Consider the following 24073-nt stretch of genomic DNA (forward strand, 5'->3'; position numbering starts at 1 on the left):
TGACGCTCATTTAAATGTGATACACAAATTGGAAATGAAGAAAAGGGCTTTATAAACTCCAAGCGTGTTTCCCAAAGCAGTGGTTGCCTTTTATTTTGTCTTCCCAAAGGGGCTGGCCCCTAACCAGAAACAGATCCCTCCCAGAAACAGCACACGCTTCCTTTGGGGGCGGATCTGTCTTATTCTAAAGAATTCTTCCACCCGAATCTTCATCCCTGAGGTTCTCATGGAAATGCCAGTCATGGTACCCTATACTCCTGCTCATCAAGGTTCGCGCAAGACGCAGGTCAAGCCAGGTCTTTCCACGGGACTCCCCAGAAAACCAGAGGGTTCCGTAGCATATGGATGCAGAGTTACTGGCAGCCTGTTTCTAGCTATCGTGGAAGAGCGCAGCCAGCAGGTAGAAAAAAGCCCAGATGAGATCTTTCCCCATTTGGTGCATTTCTCAGAGTGGTTAGTTGGCTGATCTTTTCATTCAATTGTGCCCAAAGGTAAAATATAAAAGATGCCTCCACTCTCAGCGGCCCATACATCTCAGTGCTAGCACAATCCTGCCGTTAGAAAATCACTCACTTTTGCTAGGACAGAATGTGGGGGTAAATAACAACAACAGCATAATAATAATAGCTCCTGTTTACTGAGCACTTACTAAGTGCCAGGCATAAACTGTATCACCGAATCTTCACAACAACCTTATTTATGCCCTTGCCTAGAGCTGAGGCTTTGAGAGGTTAAGTATTTTGGTCAAGATCGCACAGCAGTAGAGTCTGGAGGGACCCAGGGCCAGGTAAAGGTACCTCTGTTTGACCCCTTCAATGCGGAGGTGTTGAAGGAGGCAGAGAGAGCTGGGGCTGAGCCTCGCCTAGGAGGGACTGTGAGCCAGGCTGGCTCGACCTCCCTGCTGTCAACCACGCCGTGTAACGAGAGTCCCCACCCTGTCCCCTGGGCCTCAGCCTCCTGATCTGTGACTCCAGGATGACAATCACCCACACAGGACACTACCGAGACAGTACAAACTTGAAATCACCGTAACTTCAAACTCCAAAGTGTTCCTGACTCGTCTGAGGAAGGTTCTTCAACTATATAAAATCACTACTTTTGATTGAAAATGTTTGCTGTGGTAACTCAAGAATCACATACAGAGTGAGTGACAGTTTCATATCCGGGTCTTGAGTTTTTAAATCATAACCCAATTCCTGCGTGTCTGACTGTCTTGCAGGTGTCAGCTCCAAATACCGTCTACAGCCGGGTTTCCCTTTCAATCACCACGCTATCTGCAGTGAATTATTCTGCAAATAATTTAACAGATAAATCCCCAGCCCTTTATTCTATGATCAAGGTTAAAGTAATTCTGAAAAGACATCGACACGTCTCACAACCCAGATGCAGACAAGATGGAGTGAGGAGACAGATCTCTGCTTACCTAAAGAGGGGGGAAGGGACCACATGCCAAACTCCCTCAGTCAAAGGAAACGTGACGAGGGCTGGGATACATCTCTGAAGAAGAAAAAAGGGTAGACCTTTCTCCCCTTTTAGCCCCACCCCTTCTCCTAATAGAAAGCTAATCTGCAAGAACACCAGCCCCCTCCAACACGGACATATGCGGATGAGTTAGAACAAAGCATAAAGCGAGAACACTATTCAGCAGGGGCGGGGATGGGGGCCAGGGGTGACACACTGCACTCTTCAAAGCGCCCTGATGTCCACCCTATTCATACCAAACCCCTGTGAGCTGAACAGGCAGGTAAAATAACATTTCCCATTTTCCAGATGAGGAACAGAGGGCAAAGTGGCTCGGCTGGGTTGTCTGCCTCGAAGTCCAGTGCTCTTTCCACAATAACAACAACATTCACACCTACATAGCACTTTTCCTGCTGTGACCATAACAGCAAACATGACTACAAATAATTCTTGGTTGCCAAGTGCTGTCCTTGGTTGCCAAGTGCTGTGCTTTACATATTTAAACTCATTCAATCCTTACAACAACCCTGCTTTGCGTATATATGATCGCTTAGCACAGAGAGCTTAAGCCACTTGCCCAAGGTCACACAGTGTGGACCCAAAGAGTTTGGGTCTGGAGCCTATGCTTTAGACGTCTATCTACACTGCCTCGCCAGACAGTGGAAATAGCTGCCCGTGATCCCTGCCATCTTCCTGGCGTGCTCCAAATAACTAAAACAACTGGACAGTTATGAATAATGTGCAACGGAAGCCTAGAGTCGATGCCGAGAATAGCACTTGGCGGAGAGAGGCGCTTCATAAATATTTGTTGAATGTATGAAAAATACATTATTCCCCCATTCGTGTGGTAGCCATTTCTGCAAATCGGGAGAAGCGCACTCAGCCCCTGCAGCTCTCGCTTTGGCCATATTTCCTACAGTGTTTTTGGGTCCCCTCTTCCAGCTTCCCCATCCTAGCGACAGTACTGAGTCCTGCTGCTTACAAGAGTCCTAGGGGTCCGTTGCGTCAACAGGCATCTCTGCGAAACAGCATGCATTTCTAAAATTACCCCTTTCACTCCCAGAGAGCAGGCTGGAAGAAAAAATTGGCAATCCTCCATAGGACAAGCCGACTTGTCAAGCTGCTTCTTCAAATCTTCCCTTTGCTGTCATTGCGTGAGTAAACAAACAGCCTTTCTTTGGCTCTGGAATACTCTGAGCCCTGTGTCTATGTGAAAGCAATCTTCAAACAGTCACAGCGACTTGCCAGTTCGGAAAAAGATACTTTATCAAAAGCTAAAGTGTTTCACCACTAAAAAAAAAAAAAATTCCTGACATTACTTCTTAAATGTACTGCATCTCTCTAGACAGGCCATGCCAATAGGGAGGCTTAATTAACAGGGTTAAATCATGGCCAGAGCATCTTGCCCACTCCTTTGAACGAGATGCTTGGTAGCTGCGTGACTGCAGGTGAACGGCTGGGAAGTAGACCAAAGGTCATCCCCATGGCGTCAGGAATCGGATTTCACAAGCAATTGCCAGGCCTCCAAATATGGAAGAGGAACACATGTCCTGTGCGGGCGCCCATCTTCCCTGTCACGGGAAGGCAAATATTCAGACCAGTTCTGCTAGATTGTTCCAACCATTTCTTCACCTCCAATGTGGAAATGAAAGATCGAAGCGGTTCATCATCCTGGCAGGCCAGCAAGGGGGAGCCACAGGGGTAACATGTTAGGCTTCCCCCAATGGGACGTTTTCTGATGTGATATGGTTGAAAAATGAACAAGTTTTGCAGTCGGAGAGAGCTGGGTTTGAATCGCCACTCTTCCGTTTAAAAATGGAAGAACTGAGATGGCAGTGGGGTTTTGAAGATTCTGCGTCAAGTCTAGGAAGGGCCGAGTCTGGGTTCTGGGTGGCATGGAAGATTAAAAAGACGTCGTGGAAGATGTTGGCTTTGGGGGAAGCTGGGGGAAGAGTAGGTACTATCTTTGCAAGTTCTCTGTAAACCTGAAAATATTCCCAAATAAAAATTAAATTAGAAAAATAAGCCATGATTGTCATCCTCATGTGACTTACAGTACAGCGAATGCACGAGAGACACACATTCAGTAAATGATCTCTCTCCCCCTTCCCCATAAGCGTCTGGGTCGGACGGTAGGAGTCGCCCTAAAAGGACGCAGGAACCTCGCCGAGGCCAGAGTGGACGTGGTCTGATGTCCTCAGTCTGCGTGGAAAGGGAAACCTCTGAGACTTCAAAAACGCCGCTTGAGGTTAACGTTTGTGTTTAATGTTTTAGAAGAATGTAATTTATAGAGGGTTGGACCAGTTCAGAAAACCCAAGTCATTTCACCTTTTGGACACTGTTTCTCCATCTATAAAACAGGGACCACAATCCCTGGCCCGCCTGCCTCGATGGGTGACAGGATCACCTTTTGTCCGTATGGCAAAAAACAAAAACAAAAAACGAAAAAGCTGTATAAATAGAGGAATCCCTTTATTCAAAGAGTCGGGTTTATCAGGATGGCCTGTAATGTCCTGTGATTTTTACAGGATCGTACCTGAAATGCATGAGGATTGACTCAAGAATTAGGGTACAGGAACCATGTGTATTGGTTAAGAGTCAAGCTTTACCACTTATTTAGCTATAAGACTTCGGGCTCTACCCCTCCAGTACCATGTCTGGAAAACAAGGGTCATAATTACAGTATTGCTTGGAAAGTGAAATAAAATAATACACGAGAAGCACGTGGCACAAGGAAAGACCGTGGTAGATGCTCATATCTGCTAGTTATTATTAATGCAAAGAAGAAACAGATTCAAAACTTATTAACTAACAGCCCCAATGGCTATCTCAAATGAAAGCCAGAGAAGTTAATCAGATTCTTCAGAAGACGCATCTGGCCAAAACCTGGAGTCACATAGTACACAAACTTTATAATCATTCTAGTGAAAATTAGCACCAACCCTTTGGGCTGGGAGATCAGACATCACAATAAAGGAGCCCTCCATTCTTACGAACAACGAGTTCCTGTTGTTTAATTGTTTCTTCTCTCTATTTCTTCCTCATTAAATGCGGTTAAATCATCCCAGATGCCCACCTACTGCCAGTAGAATATTAGAAGATGCTGTATTTGGCAGCACTAGTCATAATGCTGTCGTAATGTTGGGTTCCTCAGAAATTAGAGAAATGATCCCATGTCAAAGTTGGCGCCCCAAGCGTGTAAGCAGCACATGCACATACTTATGAGTGTCATCAAAATACTGATTACACAGTGCCGGAGCCACAACAAGCCTCAGCCTGCGGAAACGTGCTCGATCACACTTCTGAGTGATCTACACCCCAGAGACAGCTCAGGTAGCACAGGGTCTCCTGTCCTTGGCACTCTGTTCCTTGGATGTCAACCAACTCCACAACCCGAGGCCACCAGTGCTGAGGTCACCGTCAGGAACGAACCTCAGCTCCGGGCTGCTTCTCAGACACTGAGCCAGGATCAGGGAGGCCGCCCCTATGAGGCCTGGGCTGGGGGAGGTGTGCACAATGACAATGACCTGCTCATTCCTCCTGACCCCGTTCATGTCCTGCTCAGCCTGCAGCTCGTGGGGACAGCCTTCCCTGACACCCAGGGCCAGGTCAGGTGTCTCTGCACCTGTCTTCTTGCTTTATAGCACTGACCATAGTTTCTAACATTGAAAATGGTTTTTTTGGTTTTTTTTTTGTTTGTTTGTTTTTTCTGGGAATCTAAGTACAGAAACATCTGGACAATGGATTCCTTCTCAGAAGTTTTTTTTTTTTTTTTAATGATCATATATGTATATATAACTTAAACTTAGAATAACCACAAAGGGCTCCATAACTCTTCACCAAGTACGTGAAACACCACAGCCACCTCAGGACGTGGAAGTCTGTCAATGAGACCTTGAGCTCTTCTGCAAAGTGCTGTGAAAAGCCCCAAGCTGGACGAAAGAACCCGGTTCGAAAACCACTGGCCTGGCCACTCTTGGTGACCCTCCAGACACCAAGGTCATCATGCTCGCTCCTCCAAATGACCTGTGATTAATCTTCCAAGCCTATTTCTTGTCTAGAAAACCAGAGCAAGGAGCCTGGGCCCGCCCACCTCCCGGGAGAATGATGAGAATCGGATGGAATCACCTGGGTAAAAGGCTTCCCCGGACCCTGCTCAGCTGTTTCACAGCCTCAAACATCACCGCTTGGTGTGAAATGCAGAGACACAAGCCCCAAGCAAACCTACCTGGCAGCCACCCTTGGGGACAAAGTGGCTCTTTTTTCAATTACAGCTGACATTCGTATTATTTTATGTTAGTTTCGGCGTACAGCACCTGGTTAGACATAGATAATTTATGACGTGATCCCCCGATTAGTCTCGTCCCCACCTGGCACGACACACAGTTACTGAGAAACTAGTTTGAGCCTGGGCCTGCCCCCCTCCCGGGAGACAGAGAAACTAGTTTAGAGGAGTTTGCCATGCTCCGGGTGTGAGTAGCTCTTTTCACAAAGCGAGGAGCGTGGCACTGCGTGACTAACGCTGAGGCTGGCTGGGTGCGACAGGATTTCAGGGCAGGCAGCGTTTCCCTGCCTCGCCCTGACCCCTCCACGAGCACACACCGACCTCGGTGACCTCTTCAGGATGGAGGGGGTGCACAGCCCCCAGTCTGCCGTCCTCCCCGGTCGACGGTGAACACTTCGGGCAGAGCTAAAACTATGGGACTCTGCCAGCTGCGCTAGTCCGTAACGACATTCACAATCGATCCCGAATTCAATCTTTTTTACCACAAATCGGTTTGCCCGCCGGCAAAGATGGGGCCACTACCCCGTACCCAGGCTCACTCCAGGACAAAGGAAATCAAAACAGCAGAGTTCGGAAGGGTTAGTTTAGCGCTGGCTCCCGCGTCCGCCGTTCACTGAAAAAAGCCTCGTTCAGCATCTCGCAGCGTATCAATCTGGCCGGTTCTTGGGTAGGCGCAGCGAAATGTTATTTTCGTAAACCTGAAGGTGTATTGCAGATTCAACTGCGTTTTCCAACTTATTTAAGGTGGACAGGAGGAAGCAATGAAAGGAGGAGGAGGGGAAGCCTAAAAACGCAAACAAACACACCACACCAAAAGTCTGCCACCGTCTCGGCGTTGGGAACGGGGCCGAAAAGCAGACCATGCAGAGCAGAGCACACTTCCCAGTACCTGCGGAGGCCCAGGGTTTGGAGGCCACAGGATGACGTTGTGCAAGCCGGAGTCCTCTTGCTGAAAGCAAAGGGGTCTCGTCGTTAGGACAGGCCACAGTGAACAGGATCCTAGGAACACGGTGACAGTTTTGGCAGTCTCTATTCCCAAGCCTAACCTGCTGGCCCTGCCCAAGGCCACCAGGGGAAATTAGACAACAGAGGGGGTGCACAAAGAAGGCCAGAGCCCGGCCTAGATAGGCCTGTCCCTCATCCTTTGCACTGGTGACATGCTGGCCCTTGGGGCCTGGTCCTCAGTCTGTGAAAATGTGAGTCTTTCGGACTCATGTTTCTAAGAGGTGACTTGTAAGCAGCGTGCAGGGACCCCCGGAAGTGTGTCTTCACAGAGAAAGAGCTTCAGAGAGAGGACTAGGGGTTCGGATGGGGTGTGGAGACAGAGAAACTAGTTTGGAGGAGTTTGCCATGATCCGGGTGTGAGGTGATAGGGTTGCGACAGTAAGGATGGAGAGGAGAGAAACTATTAGACAAAAACAACGTGATGAATACGTGCCACATTTTTGTCTTTTGAGAAAGTGTTTCGTGATATTATTGACGGGCAGTTATCAGTCTGGGCCCCTTTCTCCTGCACGGGTGGGTGCATGACTCAGACTGGCTGATCTCTGTGTCCCATATTCCAGGACACAGCGACTGATCCCAGGGAAGGCACAGGACACAATCGCTGCCAGTCCGATTCCCTAGAGGAGGCTGACCGGGAGGCTGGATCGTCGGCAGGAAGGAGCACGGAAGGCAGGTGCTGCCGGCAGGGCTGGGGGCACCTCTCAGAGCACTAAGGCATTGTGGAGGAAGCAGGACACGTTCTGGAGAAGAGAAATCTCCAGCGTCATCTTTGGAACCTCTGGACTCCGACTATTGTAGCTTGACCCTCTCTGTGGGCTTCTTAATTCTACAAGCCAAACAAGGCTTTTCCGCTTACTGTCATTGGAGATGGGCTTCTGTCTCTCCCAATCAAAACATAGTCCTAATTAAAGTCAGAAGGCTAAATGGCTACGCCATTCATCAATTTATTAATTACTAAATCCTTGAGTGAGTTATGCACTGTGGAGAATGGGAGTCGGTGGAGTCAGAGGTAAGCCCAGATTTCTGTCTTGGATGGCGGGGCAGATCATGGCTCCCCAGGAGGAGGGACACAAGAGGAGGAGAGGGTCAGGAAACGAAGCTGAGTTCAGGTTTGAGGAACTTGGGATGACTGTGGGTCATCAAGGTAGAGATCCATGAGATCTCTACGGCTCCAGCCCCATGGGGCAGCCCTCAGTCCTTAGCCAAACATACCTGTGCTTCATTCCACTCATTTCTCTGTGGAAGGCAGACTGTTCTGAACCTGGGATCCTAAAGGCAACCCCATAATGCCCAGTAAGTCATGTCTGCTGTGGTTGGGGATATGAAAACGTGGAGTGCTGAGTAAACCTCTCTTGTCTGCTCCAGGAGGACAGAGACTAGGAGGGTGAATAGGGTTGGGAGCTGGCAGGAGGTAAGAAGTGGGGAAATAGGTAAAAAGTGAGGGTTTTTAAGGCTTTGAGCATTTTTACCTTTCTAGTCAACAAAGATTAGAGACGCTAAAATATTCATTGCTTGCAAGGATATAGGGAGAAGGGCCCTTGTACCCTCATGAAATTAGCAGCACCTTTTTGAAAAGCATTTGGGGTACAGGTACAGGTACAGGTATAGGTATAGGCAAGGGTATAGGCAAGGGTATAGAACAAGAGCCTTTCAAAAATATTTACCCTTCATTTGATGCAGCAATTCCATTTCTATGAGTCTAGCCTAAATAAACCAGCCTTCGATTCTGAACAGCATGATTTAATAAATATAATAGAGAGAAAAATGTAAGCTACTTTAAACTTTGTCTACATTCAATAGAAATTCATCTCAGGTTAGAGAAATTTACCCGCTGCCCCTAGGAGTTCTGAAGCAGGTAAGAAAAACGTTCCTCTATTCTGGGGTTTCTCAATCTCAGCACCTTTGACATTTTGGGGTGGATAAGTCTTTATTGTGCAGTGAGAACATTTAGCAGCACCCCTGACTTCGACCAGCTAGGTACCAGTGACATCTCTACCCTGGAGCTATGACACAAAAATGTCTTCAGAAATTGCCAAATGTTCTCTGGGAGGGCAAAATCAGTGCTCTCTCCTGTTTGTAGCCAACAGTGGGGCCTGCAGAGGGTTTGAGACCCAAACATATCTGTAAGTCCTTAGGGAAGGTGTCGAACTTAAGCTGCTTGGTTTGTTAATGAGCAGGAATAAAGGCCAGAATGAGTCTAGCGCCCTGTACTGTGTCTGCACATGGAAGGCACTCAACCAATGGCCATGCCCGTCTCCACTCTAAAACACAAGATGGAACATTCCTGTACGTAGAAGTTACAAAGAAGCAGGACATGAGCTAACCCCATCCAGCAGGAATATATATATTTTTTTGCCCACGGAGTATTTAAAAATTATTTAAATTGCTGACATTTTAAAAAGTTGTAAGATTTCTTTATACAATCTCTTCTAGAAAATAGGAGAGAGCATTTCCTAACTCATTTCATGAGACCAGTATCACCCTGATGCCAATATTAGACGAGAAAATCAAACCACAGAGCAACGTTTCTCATGAATTTAAATACAAAAATTCTCAACCAATTCTTAACAAATCAAATCCAACGATGTTTAAAAATAATTTTGCACCAAGTGAGATTTTTTCCAGGTATGCAAGGCTAGTTTACATTCAAAAATTAATCAGTGTAATCTATCATATTGACAGTCCAAAGAAGAATTGTATGATTACGTCAATTGATACAGAAAAAGCATTTGAAAATACCTAGTACACATTAATGATAAAGCTCCTGGGCAAGCCAGAAATAGAAACTTCCTCAACTTGATAAAGAGAATTCACAAAAAACCTGCAACTGATATCTTACTTAACAGTGAAAAAGTGAATGTGTTCTCCCCAAGCCTGGGAACATGGCAAGTATGCTTACTCTGATGACTCTTAATTAACATAGTACCAGAATTCCTAGCCACTGTGATTAGGCAAGAAAAATAAATAGAAGGCATACAGAATTGAAGAGAAGAAATATAACTCTCCCTATTTGCAAATACCATGATTGTCTATGTAGAAAATCCCAAGGAATCTACTTTTCAAGAAATGTTTGTAACTAACAAGTGAGTTCAGCGAGGTCATAGGATACACCATCAACACACAAAAATCAATACATTAACAATGAACATGTGGAAACCAAAATTAAAAACATAATACCGTTTATAACCACTGCAGAGAAAAAAAATACTGAAGCGTAAACTTAAAACATATGCAGGATATATATACTAAAAATTATGAAATGAAGACAAAAGAAATCAAAGAGTACCTAAATAAATGGAGAGATACACTATGTGTTCATGGACTGGATGATTCAACATAGTAAAGACATCAGGTCTCTCCAAATTGATCTATAGGTTTAGTACAATTCCTATCAAAATCCCTAGAAAGAATTTTGTAGACATAGACGAGCTTCTTCTGAAATTTATATGTACAGCCGGCCATAGTTCCCAGAATAGCTAAAGCAATTTTGAAAAATAATAATGTGGAAGGAAATCAACCTACCTGATTTTAAAACTTATTATATAGCAGCAGTAATCAAGACTGCATGGTGTTAGCAGAAGAATAGACACATAGATCAGTGGAATAAGAAAAAGAGAATCCAGAAATAGACTCACATAAATATAACCAACTAATTTTTGACAAAGGTAGAAAAGCAGTTCAATGGAAGAAGGATAGTGTTTTCAACACATGATCTGGAGAGATGGACATTCATAGGCAAAGCAAAACAAACACAAACATGAAAAAATGGACCTCAACCTAAATCTCACACCTTACACAAAAAATGAACTCAAAATGGATTATGGATTTAAATATAAAATGTAAAACTATAAAATTTTTAGAAAAAAACACAGGAGAAAAATTTTAGGATGTAGGGCTAGACAAAGAACTCTCAGATTTGACACCAAAAGCACTATCTATAAAAGGAAAAACTGATAAACTGTATCTCATAAAAATTTTTGTTCTGTAAAAGACCCTTTTATGAGGATGCAAAGACAAGCGAGGATGGAAGATTCGGAGAATCTGACAAGGGAGAAGTATCTAGACTATATCGAGAACTCTAAAAACTCGATAGTAAAAAAAAAAATCCAATTAGAAAATGGGGTTAAAAAAAGAAAACGGGCAAAAACATGAACAGATATTTCACCAAAGAGAATATGAGGATGAAAAAATATATATATGCGGATGGCAATAAGCACATTAAAGATGTTCGACATCATCTCTTATCAGGAAATGCAAATTAAAATAACCACAATGAGCTGTCATGACACACATATCAGGATGGCAGTACCAAGTAGTGACAGCACCAAACGAAGGCCAGAGAGAAATTGGATCACTCATACACTGATGGTGGGAATGTAAAACGGTACAGTGATTCTAGAAAACAGTTTGGCAGTTCCTTATAAAGCTAAACAGGCAACTACCATATGACCCAGCAATGGCACTCTTGGGCATTTATCCCAGAGAAATGAAAACACATGTTCATAAAACAATAACAACAACAACAACAAAAAACCCTATATATGAATGTTCATCGCAACTTTGTTTGGAATAGCCCCAAACTGGAAACAACCCAGATGTCCCTCGATGAGATGCACGTACGGTGCATCTCTAGCATGAATATCACTCAGTATTAAAAAGGGATGAACTATTGACACACGCAGCAATCTGGATGGATCTCAAGGAAATTATGCTGAGTTAAAAAAGCCAATTCCCAAAGGTCACATACCATATGATTCCAGTTATATGACATTCTCAGAATGTTAACAGTATAGAGATAGAGAACAAATTAGAAGTCGCTGGGGGGTTAGGAATGGGGGATAAGAGGGAGGTGGGCGTGGCTAAGAGGACAACGGGAGGACCCCTCCCAGTGATGGAGATGCTCCAGGTCTTAACTTCATCAATGTCAGTATCTGGGTTATGGTACTATAGTTTACAAGATGTTGCCCTTGGGGGAAATAGGTAAGGGCGGACATGTACATCTACCATTACCTCAAAATAAAAAGTTTAATTATCAAAACTTAGAGGTTTCATAGAAAAAATACGGGTTTCTGACTTCCCTTGAAGAATTGGAAAGATCTTGTGACAGTGGACCCACATTCCCACCTGGCAGCAGCTGGAGTGGATGGTGGCTGCTTCTTTTAAACAGGAACCCTCCTGTCTGCCACGTTGCCCACCTCGCCCTACTGTGTCACACCCATTTAACACGATTACTGTTCCTCCCCTGCCCCTAAGGACTGGAGTTTGCCAACTTTTCTTTTAATGCTCCCGTTTTCCTGCTTGAGAAAAGGTTGTATGGAAGACAAAGGCAGAGGAAGAACGAACTGCATTATGCTGGATTTTACATCCGATTTTCTCATTCAAAGAACTCAATACCATTAATCCACACTTTCTACCGTATGCGACATAAATGGGAAAGTGTCTCCTTGATTTTGTTCATCAGGACATTGGATTAAAATTCTCAAACTTAAAATGGATAATGATACAATTTAAATATATGTTAATATCCCAGCCTTATGCACTATTAAGCAGTTAAAAGTCCGCTCCTGGATTGTGAAAACCTTACCTAGCATGAAAACGATAGTTCACGTGGTGCTCAACACCGATAGATTTCAAAATCGCTTTTAAAAGCGCCATAATTCGTTTTGGGGAGGAGTGTGGAAAAGGTTTTATTTTAATCTCCTGTGCTGCATCCATGTAAGTTGACGGTGGGGCAGGGGGCCCAGGAAAATGTGCCAGACTCTCAAAATTATGTCAATTTTGAAAGCACGGAATAAAAATAAAAAACAGGTTTTGCGTTTTCTAAAATTAGGGCTAGCTTTACTAAGGTCATCCCGAAAATGAAATTTAAAATGCCTACACAGATACCCATATGCCCGCAGGTATGGAGGCACGATCTGTGTTTTAGCTTCCTCTCCTGGTTGGAGGGGAGATACTGGAAAGTCTAGATTGCCCAGTATGTTGAGAGAGAAGCTCCCTGACACCCACCTGGTTGTCCGAGGTGCTGTTCTCATTGCCCATGGCGATTCGGAGTGCCCGGCGTCCCTTGGGATTTTACCAGAGGCAACTAGAAGAAACAAAAGGGTATTCACATCTGTAAAACTGACGATCTGAGGCTTTTTCTGTCTGCTCGGCTCCCCAGACTCAACAGCCAGATATGATGGGAAATGTTTATCTCGGCAGTCACATCATGGAAAATTGCTTTTGAAGGGTTTTCTTTTGCGATGTGCCACCCAGACTCTTTCCCAGTTACAGGCTGGTGTTTTTATTCCCACCCCGGGGTTGGCAGACACTTCTGAAAAACGAGTTTGTTATGGCGTCTCTGGGTCCACGCCAAGGTACACAGACACGTGTATACACAAACGAGTGACAAGGGGGTCCTTTCGCCCAAGAGCGCTGGTGGAGGGCCACTGTTGGGACGTTTTCTGCTTCTGATTGTGTGCAGTTAGGAAGAGCAGGGTGGCTGGTGTCCCACCGTCGGTGACAGCAGGGCTCGGTGTCGAACGCTAGGAGGCGTGAAATCCACTTCTCTTCAACAACATATGGTTTTTATATTTTTTACTCTAAACACTTGTTTCATCAAATCAGCTTCACTTCTGTACATATTTTTATGGAGGCGAGATGGTTTCTCGCTGGGGAAGATGGGGAGTGGGGGCCAGACAAGGAATAAGTTGTCATGTGAAGCGGCGTGCTGCCGGGAGCTAGAATTGTTTCACTGGGCTCAGTTAGTGACAGTGTTTATTAACCGTCATCATCATGAGGATGCTTCGTACACAATTCAGAGAAACGCGGGACATCCGCTAGCATTATCCAGTGACTTCCATGAGACCCTATAACATAAGGAGGACTGGAACTATTATTACCGTCACTTCTTCTAGATGGAGAAACGAAGTCACAGAAAACTTTAAAAACCATAGACTTTTAGACCTTAGAGATTACCAGTCTAATCTACCAGGGAAGCAGGCTGGAGAAGGCAGGGGCTGGCCCACGGCCAGTTTAAGAGGAACAAAAGGGACACAGAACTCTCCTGCCTTCTAATTCGAGGTTTCTCCTAGATAGTTTCACTGCCATCACCGTATTTCCTCAGAAAACGTCAGTGACTGACTTACCTAGAATAAAACATCTACGATAGTTGATTAGCTAAAGAAGCTGTGGTACATATATACAGTGGAATATTACTCAGCCATGAGAAGAGATGAAATACTGCCTTTTGTGACAACATGGATGGACCTTGAAATAATCATACTAAGCTAAATAAGCCAGACAGAAAAAGTTGAAAATCACATGATATCACTTATCTGTGAGATATAAACCTAAAAGCAACAAACTAACAGGACAAACAGAGACTCATGGACATGGACAATAGACGAGTGGGGAGTCGGGGGGAAGTAGACAGGGGGAAAAAATTTAAATCATTTCTTCAATTAAAAAATAGATAGAATAGCATCCTCGAAAAATAAAATAAAATAAATATGTCCATTGATTTGCTTATCCATTCAACTTACATTAATGGAGTAGCTGCCATGTGCTATGTCAATAAAAAAAAAAAACCAAAATATAAGTATTTTGATTGGGGAAACTTAAAATGTCCCCAAGCTGGGAAAATAGAGTGACATCACTGTAGTGACCAATTCTCTCACTTCAAATCCTTTAATCAAAAGGACACACACGATTCCTTAATCTCTTCTTGCCATTTGCTTTTTATAAGATGAACAGAAAAAATTATATGCTCACTGATAGAATGTCAAAATCTTCATTTGTGTTCATTTGGAAAATTATGCCTCATTAGGAAATAAGATTGAATGTTGCAATCATTACACCCTCATCAATTATTTTAACTTCCTTGTACCAACCAGGTTAAACCACAGGCGGTTGGAAATTCGTATGTTCAATGTAATATTAATTTTTGAAACTCATCCACCAAATTGAATTGAATAATTTTATTGACAATCAGAACATCTGAACTACCTTTTAAAACAGGTCAATAGACCAAAGAATATGGCGAAATGACTCCTGGTTCAATGTAAATTTCAGAACCACAGAGGGAAGGTCTGGCTGTGTCTATAACTCTCTCCTCGTGACCTCGAAAACTGCCACCCCCTCGGGCTGTCCCAGCAGCAGAAGGCAAGGACAGCTCTGCCGTCTACTTACGTCTGGGAAGATCTGTGAGTTTGGAGGCTGCGGCCCACGGAGAAGTCTGCTTTTCGGCAGGTGGACTTTCGCTGCCTCCATTCAGAAGCAGGTGAGGTCCGAGCAGAGGCGCTGACCCACCTCCGCCCACTGAGTGAGCAGCTTTCTCCACCCCCGACACTGACACAAACCAGCTGTGCTTCATACCTGGGCAGCGGCCAGCTGTGCAGAGCCGTTGTGATTACACAAACAAGCCATCAGCATTTCCCGGCCCACTGCATCCAGGGCCTTTCACAAAGAGGATTTTCTCCATTATTACATGAGCAGGCTCCTTTCAGAGAGGGCTTACCCCAACTAAAACCGGCCCCATGATCTGATTGGCCGCACCTAAGGGAGCAGGACTGTCCCGCACTGGGAGCAGGGTACAGTAGAGCAGGGGACAAATCTTTCTTTCTAGAAAGGACCCAAATGCTCAGAGGGTTTCCATTGGCACCTGGGAAAATTCCACTGTAAATAATGTGGAAAGACAAAGAAAACTTGTGGAGGTGACGCCAGCAGTCTGGCACCTGTTTATGGCATGGAGCGTGCAGAATGTACTTACGGAGGCGTGGCTGCAGTTTCAGCAAGTGAAGTCATAAAAGCAGTAGGCTTGGTCTCATTGCCGATGAGCAGACCTGCCCGCCCGCCTGGAGGACGCCCTGAGGCCCTTGGGTGGCATCCAAGGGCAGCAGCTCAAAGATCCTCTGCCCAGCAGCCTCCCGCCTCCCAGGATTCCTATTAAGTCAGACACTCTTTTGCATGAATGCAGTTTATTCCTTTCCTTTTCTCTTTTTGTAGTGGCACTGCCTTTCTTTTAAATGGAAGCTTCTACAAGCCCCTTACCCTGCCACAAGGTGCGACCCCTCCCAGGAACCAAATTAGCATTTCATCAAAGGGTTTCTCACCAAGCTCAGGGGAGTGTCAGGAGCTCTTTGGGGGGGGGAGGGAGAAAGCAGGGTGTGAAGGGGGGCTCAGTGTCCATTTCTGGTTTTGAACAGAACAGAAATGTGTATGTTTCCACAGATAAATGGATAAACAAATTGTGTCTAACCGCACCGTGGAATATTATTCAGCCCTAAAAAGGAATAAAGCTCTGACACGTGCTACAACTCACGTGGACCTCAAAAATGTCATGCTAAGTGAAGGAAACCAGACACAAAAGGTCAGCTAGTGTGTAATTCCATCGATATGAAATGTCCAGAATAGGCAAATCCAGAGACAGAAACCAGACCGATGGCTGCCGGGGGCTGGGGAAACGGGGAGCGACTTCATGATGGGCTCGGGGTTTTATTTATAGGTGGCGGCTGCATGACATTGTGAGTCTATTAAATGCCACTGAATTGCTCGCTTCAAGATAGTTAATTTTACATTCCGTGAATTTCATTTCAATTTTTAAAGTTTAAAAATGTTTCACACCTTGGGGATCTGCATGGAGATTTTTTTTTGAAAAAAGAGTTCTACTAGCAAAGAAAAACGTTTGAAAACCATTGCTTTTGTGTTTAGTCACACCACATTTCTGTACAATTAAGGATGGGAAGGAGGAGAAACAAGAGCATTTGCTTCCCCTCCCCCGCCCCAGCCTCACTCCACCTTCCTCCCCCACAACAAATGACAGGAGAACTTTTCTAGAGAAGAGAATCTTTAAGCAGAATATCTTGGATGAGAATGGAAAGAGGCCCCAGGCAAGTCTGTAACAGGTGGGCGAACATAGCGAAGGCCCCAACAGAAAGACAGGCAGTATTGGGGGCTCGCTCCTGAGGGGAGAGGAGAAGGAGGGAGAGAGAGAGGGGGGCCAGCCAAACTGGCAGAGTCCCACAGTACTTCGAAGGTGGGAAATGTTCAATATTCAGTTTTCCCTCGCGGACCTTTTGGCAGAGTGAATTCCCTCCGGGAACCACCCTGTCAACTCACAGCCACTGCTAGCCCCTGGCCCACAACCGTGATGCTGGAGGCTGTGGGTGTCACTGCTGACACCTGTCCTGCCACTGCTGCCCTGGCCGCCACTGGCCACCAGAGAAGCTGTCATTTCTGCTGGAGGAGACAGCAAATGAATATTTGGGCTTTTCAGCCCCCATTTCAGGAGCTAGTGCTCTGTCTCTCATCATCGTAGGTTGCCGGGCACAGGGGACAGGTCCAGGTGCTGGGCACCATATTCACAGCACCCACCTTCCTTAGCCATGGCCTCCCCTCTGCGAGGCCCCAACACTCGCCTCCAGGACTTACTGCTGTCGACATGTGTCCGCGGCCGACCAACTTCCCTGTCTTCGTGCTGCCTTCCTCCCAGCCCGACACCGAGCGACTGACCAGGCTTCTATTGCCCGCCCCCCACAGGTGGCAAAGCGCACCTGTACGTGGCTCACCTGTACGTGTCCTTCAGAGGACAGGGCTGTGATTATGCACCAGACCCCAGGGCCAGACTGCCACAGTGCAGGCGCTGACTCCACTCGCAATAATCTGGCAATTTATTTAACTTCTCTGTGCTCAGTTTTGTTATCTCTTAAATGAGAATCACGTGGCTGTGGTGAGTTAACTTCTATAAAGCTCTTGGAAGAGATTAAGCACTAGATAAACTGTTGACTATTATAGTATTATTGGCAGTGGGTTTTCTAGGGAAATGAAACTGGTCTTCTTCAAAAATGATTCATGCTTTAGGCTTCTAATTAATTCAAGCTACCTTGCCACAAACAAGACTAAATTCACCCAGATTCTTCTACCCACTTTTCTATGTACCGAGTCTAAACAGCCAGCTAAACTTCAACCTCGTCTCTTGTAGATTAAAATATAAAATTCACTCTAAAAGACAGTTGTTTGAGAGAATTTTTATTTTCAGCTGGTGTATCGGTGTCACATCATCATAGCCGCAAAAGGTCCTGAATATAAACCAGGACGGTCCTTGATTTATTAATTCACATATTTATCCATTCCATAAATTCAAGCTCTTTTTTTATGTTCTTTTTAATACTTACAGCAAAGCTATGGCGTAGACAGTTTCTTTTTTTATGAATGAACAACTGAAGCCCAGAGAGAGGAGGTAGCGTGGCCGAAGACCAGCAGAGAATCAGAGGAGAGACAGAGCCAGGTGCACCCCAGACCCTGCATGGGATGAATGATGCAATGTGGCCGCCTTGGAAGGTGTGTGTAAAGGGTTCAGAGATAACCGACTGCCTTTGTCTCTTGTGCATTTAGAGCTGTCATAGAGCATGGGTTTTCTAGCTGTTGGCAAGTGAAGATGGTTTAGAGGGTACCAGACGACAGGCTCCCCCTCACACAGATGGGAATCAGTAGCGGGTCTGTTTTGGGACGGGTGATTAACCGTCGTGGCTGAGGCAGCCCAGTCGACTTGGGCAGCCAGAAGCATGGCTGAAAGGAGCTAAGGGCATAACTGAGGAAATGGGACCTAGGACCAAGTCTGAAAGTGTTGGGGACATGGAAACGTGACCACCAGCTAAACTGTACAGAAGCTGCACGTGGGTGGAGGACATGGCTCAGAACCGACTTTGCTATCCAGACCAGGCTAATGCCCTGTTTTACATGCTGGGTGTCGGGGTGGGGGCAGGGGTGCAGGGAGCTGGGGAAGCAGAGGCAAGATCGCACAGGCCCTGTTTCATCGATAACACGGAGCCTCAGAGAGGTTTTGCAACTAAGCTCCCACCGTCCCGTGAGAACAGCCTCCTGGGATTTGCTGATATACCAGTCACACCAAGTTTTCTGTTCAGGGTTTTCTTTTCTCGATTGTAAAAACTTTCTTGTGTATGATAGAAATGTATCTGTGTTAAAGACTTAATAAATTTTGATTTTTCTCCTGCATTGAGTAATTTGGATCATTAGTGCTCAGGGGTTCTTGGAGATCATCTTTCTAACACCCCCTTTCGCAGATGAGGAAACTGAGGCCTAGATGGTGGAAATGATTTACCCATCATCTCACAGTGACCAAGGGCTGCAACCAGAACTAGACTCAGACGGGCTTGCTTCCAGCGGTCAGGCCCCCCCGACCAGGCCTCTACGGGCTCCAGAGTGGCCTCCAAACAAGACCAGACCAGCAGGGTCAGATGACAGAGACCCACCTGTCCTGTGGTGGCATTGCCCTCCGGCCACAGCAGGGGCCAGCCAGTCAGGTCCTGCATCAGCCAAGGATGTGGGAGGCACTGAGCAGAGGAGTCCAGATAATGATTGCTCATTGAGGGTGAGCTCAGGGTCACCTGAGCCTGCTGCTCCTTTGGGTCCTTGACAAACTCAGTGACCTAAGTCAGTTGTTGTTCTGAAGATGGCCCCAGCCCTCGCCCTGGGCAGGCAGAGACCTCAGCTTCTCCCTCCAGTGGCCGATTCAGTTCTCGCTACTTCGCACAGCTGAGCACAGAGCTACTTATAGCTCTGTTATCATGTTCTTGTTTTTAACACAAACAAACAGCGGTAGCCTGGGAAAGGGATTAATTAAGAGACGTTGGCTGCTTTCTGCTCTGACGGGGCATCCGTGAGGGCCAAGGACCCGGCTGCGTTTGAGTGAAATGACAGCTCTTCCTTCTCACTCTCCTTGGCCGCCTGTCTTCTTCCCTCCCCCACCTCTGAGGCCACCGAGAAATGCTGATGTGACACGTCCAGTCTGGTCGAATGTGAAGAACTCAGAAGGAACTTCGAGGTCACCTGCTCTCATCAGAGGCAAGACCGGCCTGCCCGGCCCCTCTGCTGGTGCGAGGCTGGGCCGGCTTCGGTTTCCCAGCCCCTTGCCCACGACAGTCAGCTGCCGGGGCACTCGGCGGCCCCCATTCCTGCTTCGTCTGCTGTTCCTCGTGAGGTTGTGCCCGGAGGGACAGAGGCCGGAGGAAGAAGCAGGAAGGACAGCACATCCCTTCCCATCCGTTTCCTGTTTCTGGGAGCATCTCCCCCTGACCCTGTCCCCGCTTCAGCTGGGCAGCAGCAATGGAATCCAGGTGGCAGTTTTCCCATCTCTTACGGAGCTGGCCCCGGGGACACCGGCCCCGGGGACACCGGCCCCAGGAAGCCCCTCCTACAGAGGCCCGAGGATTCCTTCTGTGAGGCTCCCCTTCCAAGCCTCTCAGTTTTAATAATTCCAACATCTTTTCTGTGCCCTCCCCCAACCCGCCTGAAGGGCAGTAGCTGCCTCCTGCAGTTGCTACCTTATCACTTTACGTTAAATTCTCTTTGTTGAAATAACTGGGATGTTCCTATCTCTGACCCTGACTGCTACACTGGCAGAGCTGGGATCCAAACCCCAATTCTTTCCCCTGGTTCAGGACTCTCTGCTTTGGGACCCAATAAGTGTCCAAATAAACGAGTAAAGTGAGCTCACGCCATCAGTTCTAACTTTAATAAGATGTTGTTTAGGATTCATCACCCCCACCAATAACAAATTTTCACCTACTCACAAACTAGGCTTCCTGTCACTCAAGTGTCAATCTCTATCACGGGGCTGTCACAACTGGGAGGGATTGTAGCTCTCGTTCTAGCACGGCCTCCCACGCTTTTCACACCTCGGCACACACGTGATCACATTTACACAGCCTCTGACTTGGGACGTGGACAAGGCTGCTGTGGTCTCATTCCCTGCCCCGGCCCCACCTGGCCACCTCAAGAGTTGAGGGAATCAAAAGCCTGGCACACCTGTAGCCGGTCTGGACACCAGGGAGCCACTGGCCTACTGTGGAGGAGCAGAGCTAATCTAACAGCCTCGTTTCACAGATGATGAGCGTAATGCCAGAGAGCCTGAATTACCTGCCCACGCTGAGAGCTCCGGCCATTGACTGGAGCATCTCTGCAATCCTTCATCCTCCATCAGACAAGCCTGGGCTTATTCATGAGACTGGCACCAGGATTCCTTTGGGGAAGGAACGGTCCTTGCTTGGGCAAAGGACTTGGTATAATCTGTGTAGGTGTCGAGTGTTGGCAGGAGCTGAAGCTCAGTGAAGTGAGATGTCACATTGCTCCCCACGTGACATGAGCGTCATCACAGTTTGACATATAAGCCCTGGGGAATTCACAGAAACCTTGGGGTGGACTTTGGAGACCCACTAGGCATGGACTTTGGCTTGAGTCTAAAGGGGCAGGGAGACCCCAGTTGACATCTGGGTAAGCATCTTTATGATCTTAAGTAAAACCCACAGAAACAAAATTGGGGATCATACATTCTCTGTCCTTTTTCTGAAACTGCTTTTCGTTTTCATTCAATAGCAATTTACCAAGAACATTTCCCCATGTTTACAACATATTTAACAGCTGCAGTGGATTCTAAATTGTTTCCAAGTTTTAGCTGTTTAAAAACATGCATCTCATTTTTTACAGCTTGTCTGTCTGGGATGGTGAAGACGGTTGCAGAGTGAGGTGGGCGAGGACCAGGCTAGACCTGCCCTAGGTGAGATCAAGCAGGACATACTGGAACCAATACAGGGGATGTACTTAGGGGCATGGTCAGGTTGGCAGGATCAGAAGTGGGTTCAGGGACTGTGCCAGCACAAGCAGTCGGAGTGGAGAGCAGGCAGAGGGCTGGGTGAGCAAGGACATGGTGTGGTAGGGGGTGGCGGGAGGGCTGGAGGAAACACTGAGGCTTCCTGTGTCAGGAGAGCGTTTCAGTTCTGTGTCCCTTTCATTGGAGGAAAATCTGGCATCTCCACCATCAGTCACGTCCTTGGATGATTGAGACAGGTCTTAAAGGGTCTAGTTCATCAGCTGGAATCTAGTTCTTTGGGAACAGAGTCCAGATGCCTTTGGTGGTGATGCTTTCCTTGTTTTGAACCTCTGCTAGAACCCGGGGACAATCATGGGATCTCTGGTCTGCTCGAATACTTTTAGTGATGGGAAACTCACTACTTACCAAGGCTTCTCCTCTGGAGAGCGCTGTATTGGCTCATTGGAAAGTTATTTCTACGGCTCCATAATCAGACCCACCCCTGAGTCTGTGAGGCACTACCCCAGGGCTCTGGACAACGATGACACCACTAGGCACGGGCTGGGCAATGGTCAGTGGTGAGGCCCAAGGTCTAACAGGGATGATCTAACTGACTTTATGAACCATCATTTTAGACTGGGCCATAGACCTTTACTCAAGGCCCAGCCTAAATTTGCCTTGTTCTGGGACTACACTGAATCAGTGTGCTTTCTCATTTACATGGCTGATGAGTGGTAGCCATCAGCTAGCCAGCCCTCAGTGGACCACAGACACAGGAGGGATCCCGCTGAGACCATGAGACCATCCAGAGGAGTAGCTGAGCCCAGCCCAACTGCCAATCCACAGAGTCAAAAGCTAAATAAAGGGTTGTTGCTTTAAACCACCAAGTTTTGAAGTGGTTCGTTAAAGGGCAAAAGCTAATTGATAAGAGTCTCCCCAGAGGGTCCATTTAACTTTCCTTCCTACCAGCCTGCACCCCACTCTGACTGGCCATCTTGAAGATCTGTTCATTGAACCATAAAGGATGCCACATGAGGGAGGACTGATGGATGGATCACATCCCTCTCTGGTAGTGGAATGACAATTTACAGGCACGACTCCTTGACTGGTGTCATCTTGGTCTATGCCAGACTGAGTGTCACTGCCCTATAGCTCTCTGAGAACAAGGCTCTGAGCATCCCATGTTATAGCCTCTTAGCACAAAATGGGAACTTAAAGCTGCATGTTGATTTGCAACGAAGGGTCTCTTTTTCTCCTGCTAAAACAGATACTTGATGACATATTCAAATATGAGGTTCCCCTTACTCACAATTTCCATAAAGTGCTTCTCCACAGACTGGAGATTAGCAAAACCATATTCCTTATGAAAACAAGCTGCTGAAACCCACAAAAATGCAGACATCAGATTGAATCCAAAAGTTGAACTGTGCTGTCATTTTTGGAAATCAAATACAGTATCAATATAATTGGGAACTGTGGGCTGAGGGGAGGTCAAAGGGAGGATGTAAATGAGGGGTGGGGAAGCTATTTCAATGAAAACAATATGACAGATCTTGAGTATAGATGGGCTCTCGGTGCCAATTACACCAGAGTCAAAGATATCAATGTGGATGAGCCATATGCTAGAGCTGAACAAAGAAACTAAAGATATTCGCCTTCTATGTGACATAATAAGACTTTACAAATGCAATTATTAGGCCTTAGGGAAAGTTTCGGCTAACATCAGGCAATTTTATTATGTGGAATAGAAAACAGCTTTTTAAAACCTCTGTTCTTCAGACAAGTTTATTTTAATTTATCTTTTAAAAATTAAGGAAGTGGGAGGGGAAATCTCATAAAGAACCACAAAGGGGGAGCCCAAAGTCTGTGCACAGTTCCTCTCAAGTCCCTGGCTGATTCTAAACATGCACCCACTCAGGGTGAGCAACAAGGACCCCAGGGAAATGCAACAGCTAGAAGCTGAAATATCTGAAGAGCAGTTTCCAAGAATGCAGTTTGGAGCTCAAGTCCAATCAAGTTAGAGGGCTTGGTAAATACCCCAAGCTTCTCATCGAAACCATAAGAATAAGGACTAAATCCCAGGACTAAGGATTATGCTCTAGGAATTGGGCTAAATCAAAACAGACCTACTTCAGCAAGTTCTAACACGAAGCTTTCACAGGATCAAGGCAATTCTCCAGTAACTTAACTGCCTGATAGAAGAAAAGACAATACAATTCAAAGGAAGAGAGTAGAATCCAGTATCTACAATGTATCACTACAACATCCAAGATACAATAACAACTAGATATGTAAAGAAGCAGGAAAGTGTGACCAGTAGTCAAGAGAGAGAATAATCAATATAAACAGATATGCAGATGACCCATAAGTTGGAATTAGCAGACAAGGACTTAAAAAATTACTCTTATAACCACGACAAAAAGAATTTACAGGAAAAGTAGATAGGTATATGGTGGAAGACATAGGAAATTTCTGAAGGGTATATATATGTATAGATAGATAGATAGATGGATAGATAGATAGACAGACATAGATATAGATATAGATATAGATATAGATGATATAGATGATATAGATATAGATATAGATATATAGAGAGAGAGACTCTGGTGGGGGGAATGGAAAAGTGCCTTAATAGATACATCAACTCAAAGCAACTTGTGTTTTTTTGTTTGGATGCTGATTGAAATAAACCAACTTAAAAATATATGTATATAAGACAATTAGGAATACTT

The 24073-nt window shown here is 45.9% G+C and overlaps 1 protein-coding gene across 1 annotated transcript in view; it reads right to left on the minus strand.

The window, feature by feature from the left end:
• Nucleotides 1–15386, minus strand: part of TACC2 (transforming acidic coiled-coil containing protein 2) — a 173555-nt gene extending 158169 nt beyond the window's left edge. Inside the window, exons 1-3 of the mRNA XM_039870890.1 lie at nucleotides 14921–15386; nucleotides 12758–12836; nucleotides 6636–6695 (exon numbers count right to left, since the gene is read on the minus strand). Coding sequence (XP_039726824.1) covers nucleotides 6636–6695; nucleotides 12758–12790 — 93 coding nt within the window. The 5' untranslated portion in view covers nucleotides 12791–12836; nucleotides 14921–15386. The remainder of the gene's footprint in view (nucleotides 1–6635; nucleotides 6696–12757; nucleotides 12837–14920) is intronic.
• Between the last annotated feature and the right edge of the window lie 8687 nt (nucleotides 15387–24073).

This window comes from Pteropus medius, unplaced genomic scaffold (genome assembly GCF_902729225.1).
Source record: "Pteropus medius unplaced genomic scaffold, Ma_sr-lr_union100, whole genome shotgun sequence".
Lineage (NCBI taxonomy): Eukaryota > Metazoa > Chordata > Mammalia > Chiroptera > Pteropodidae > Pteropus > Pteropus medius.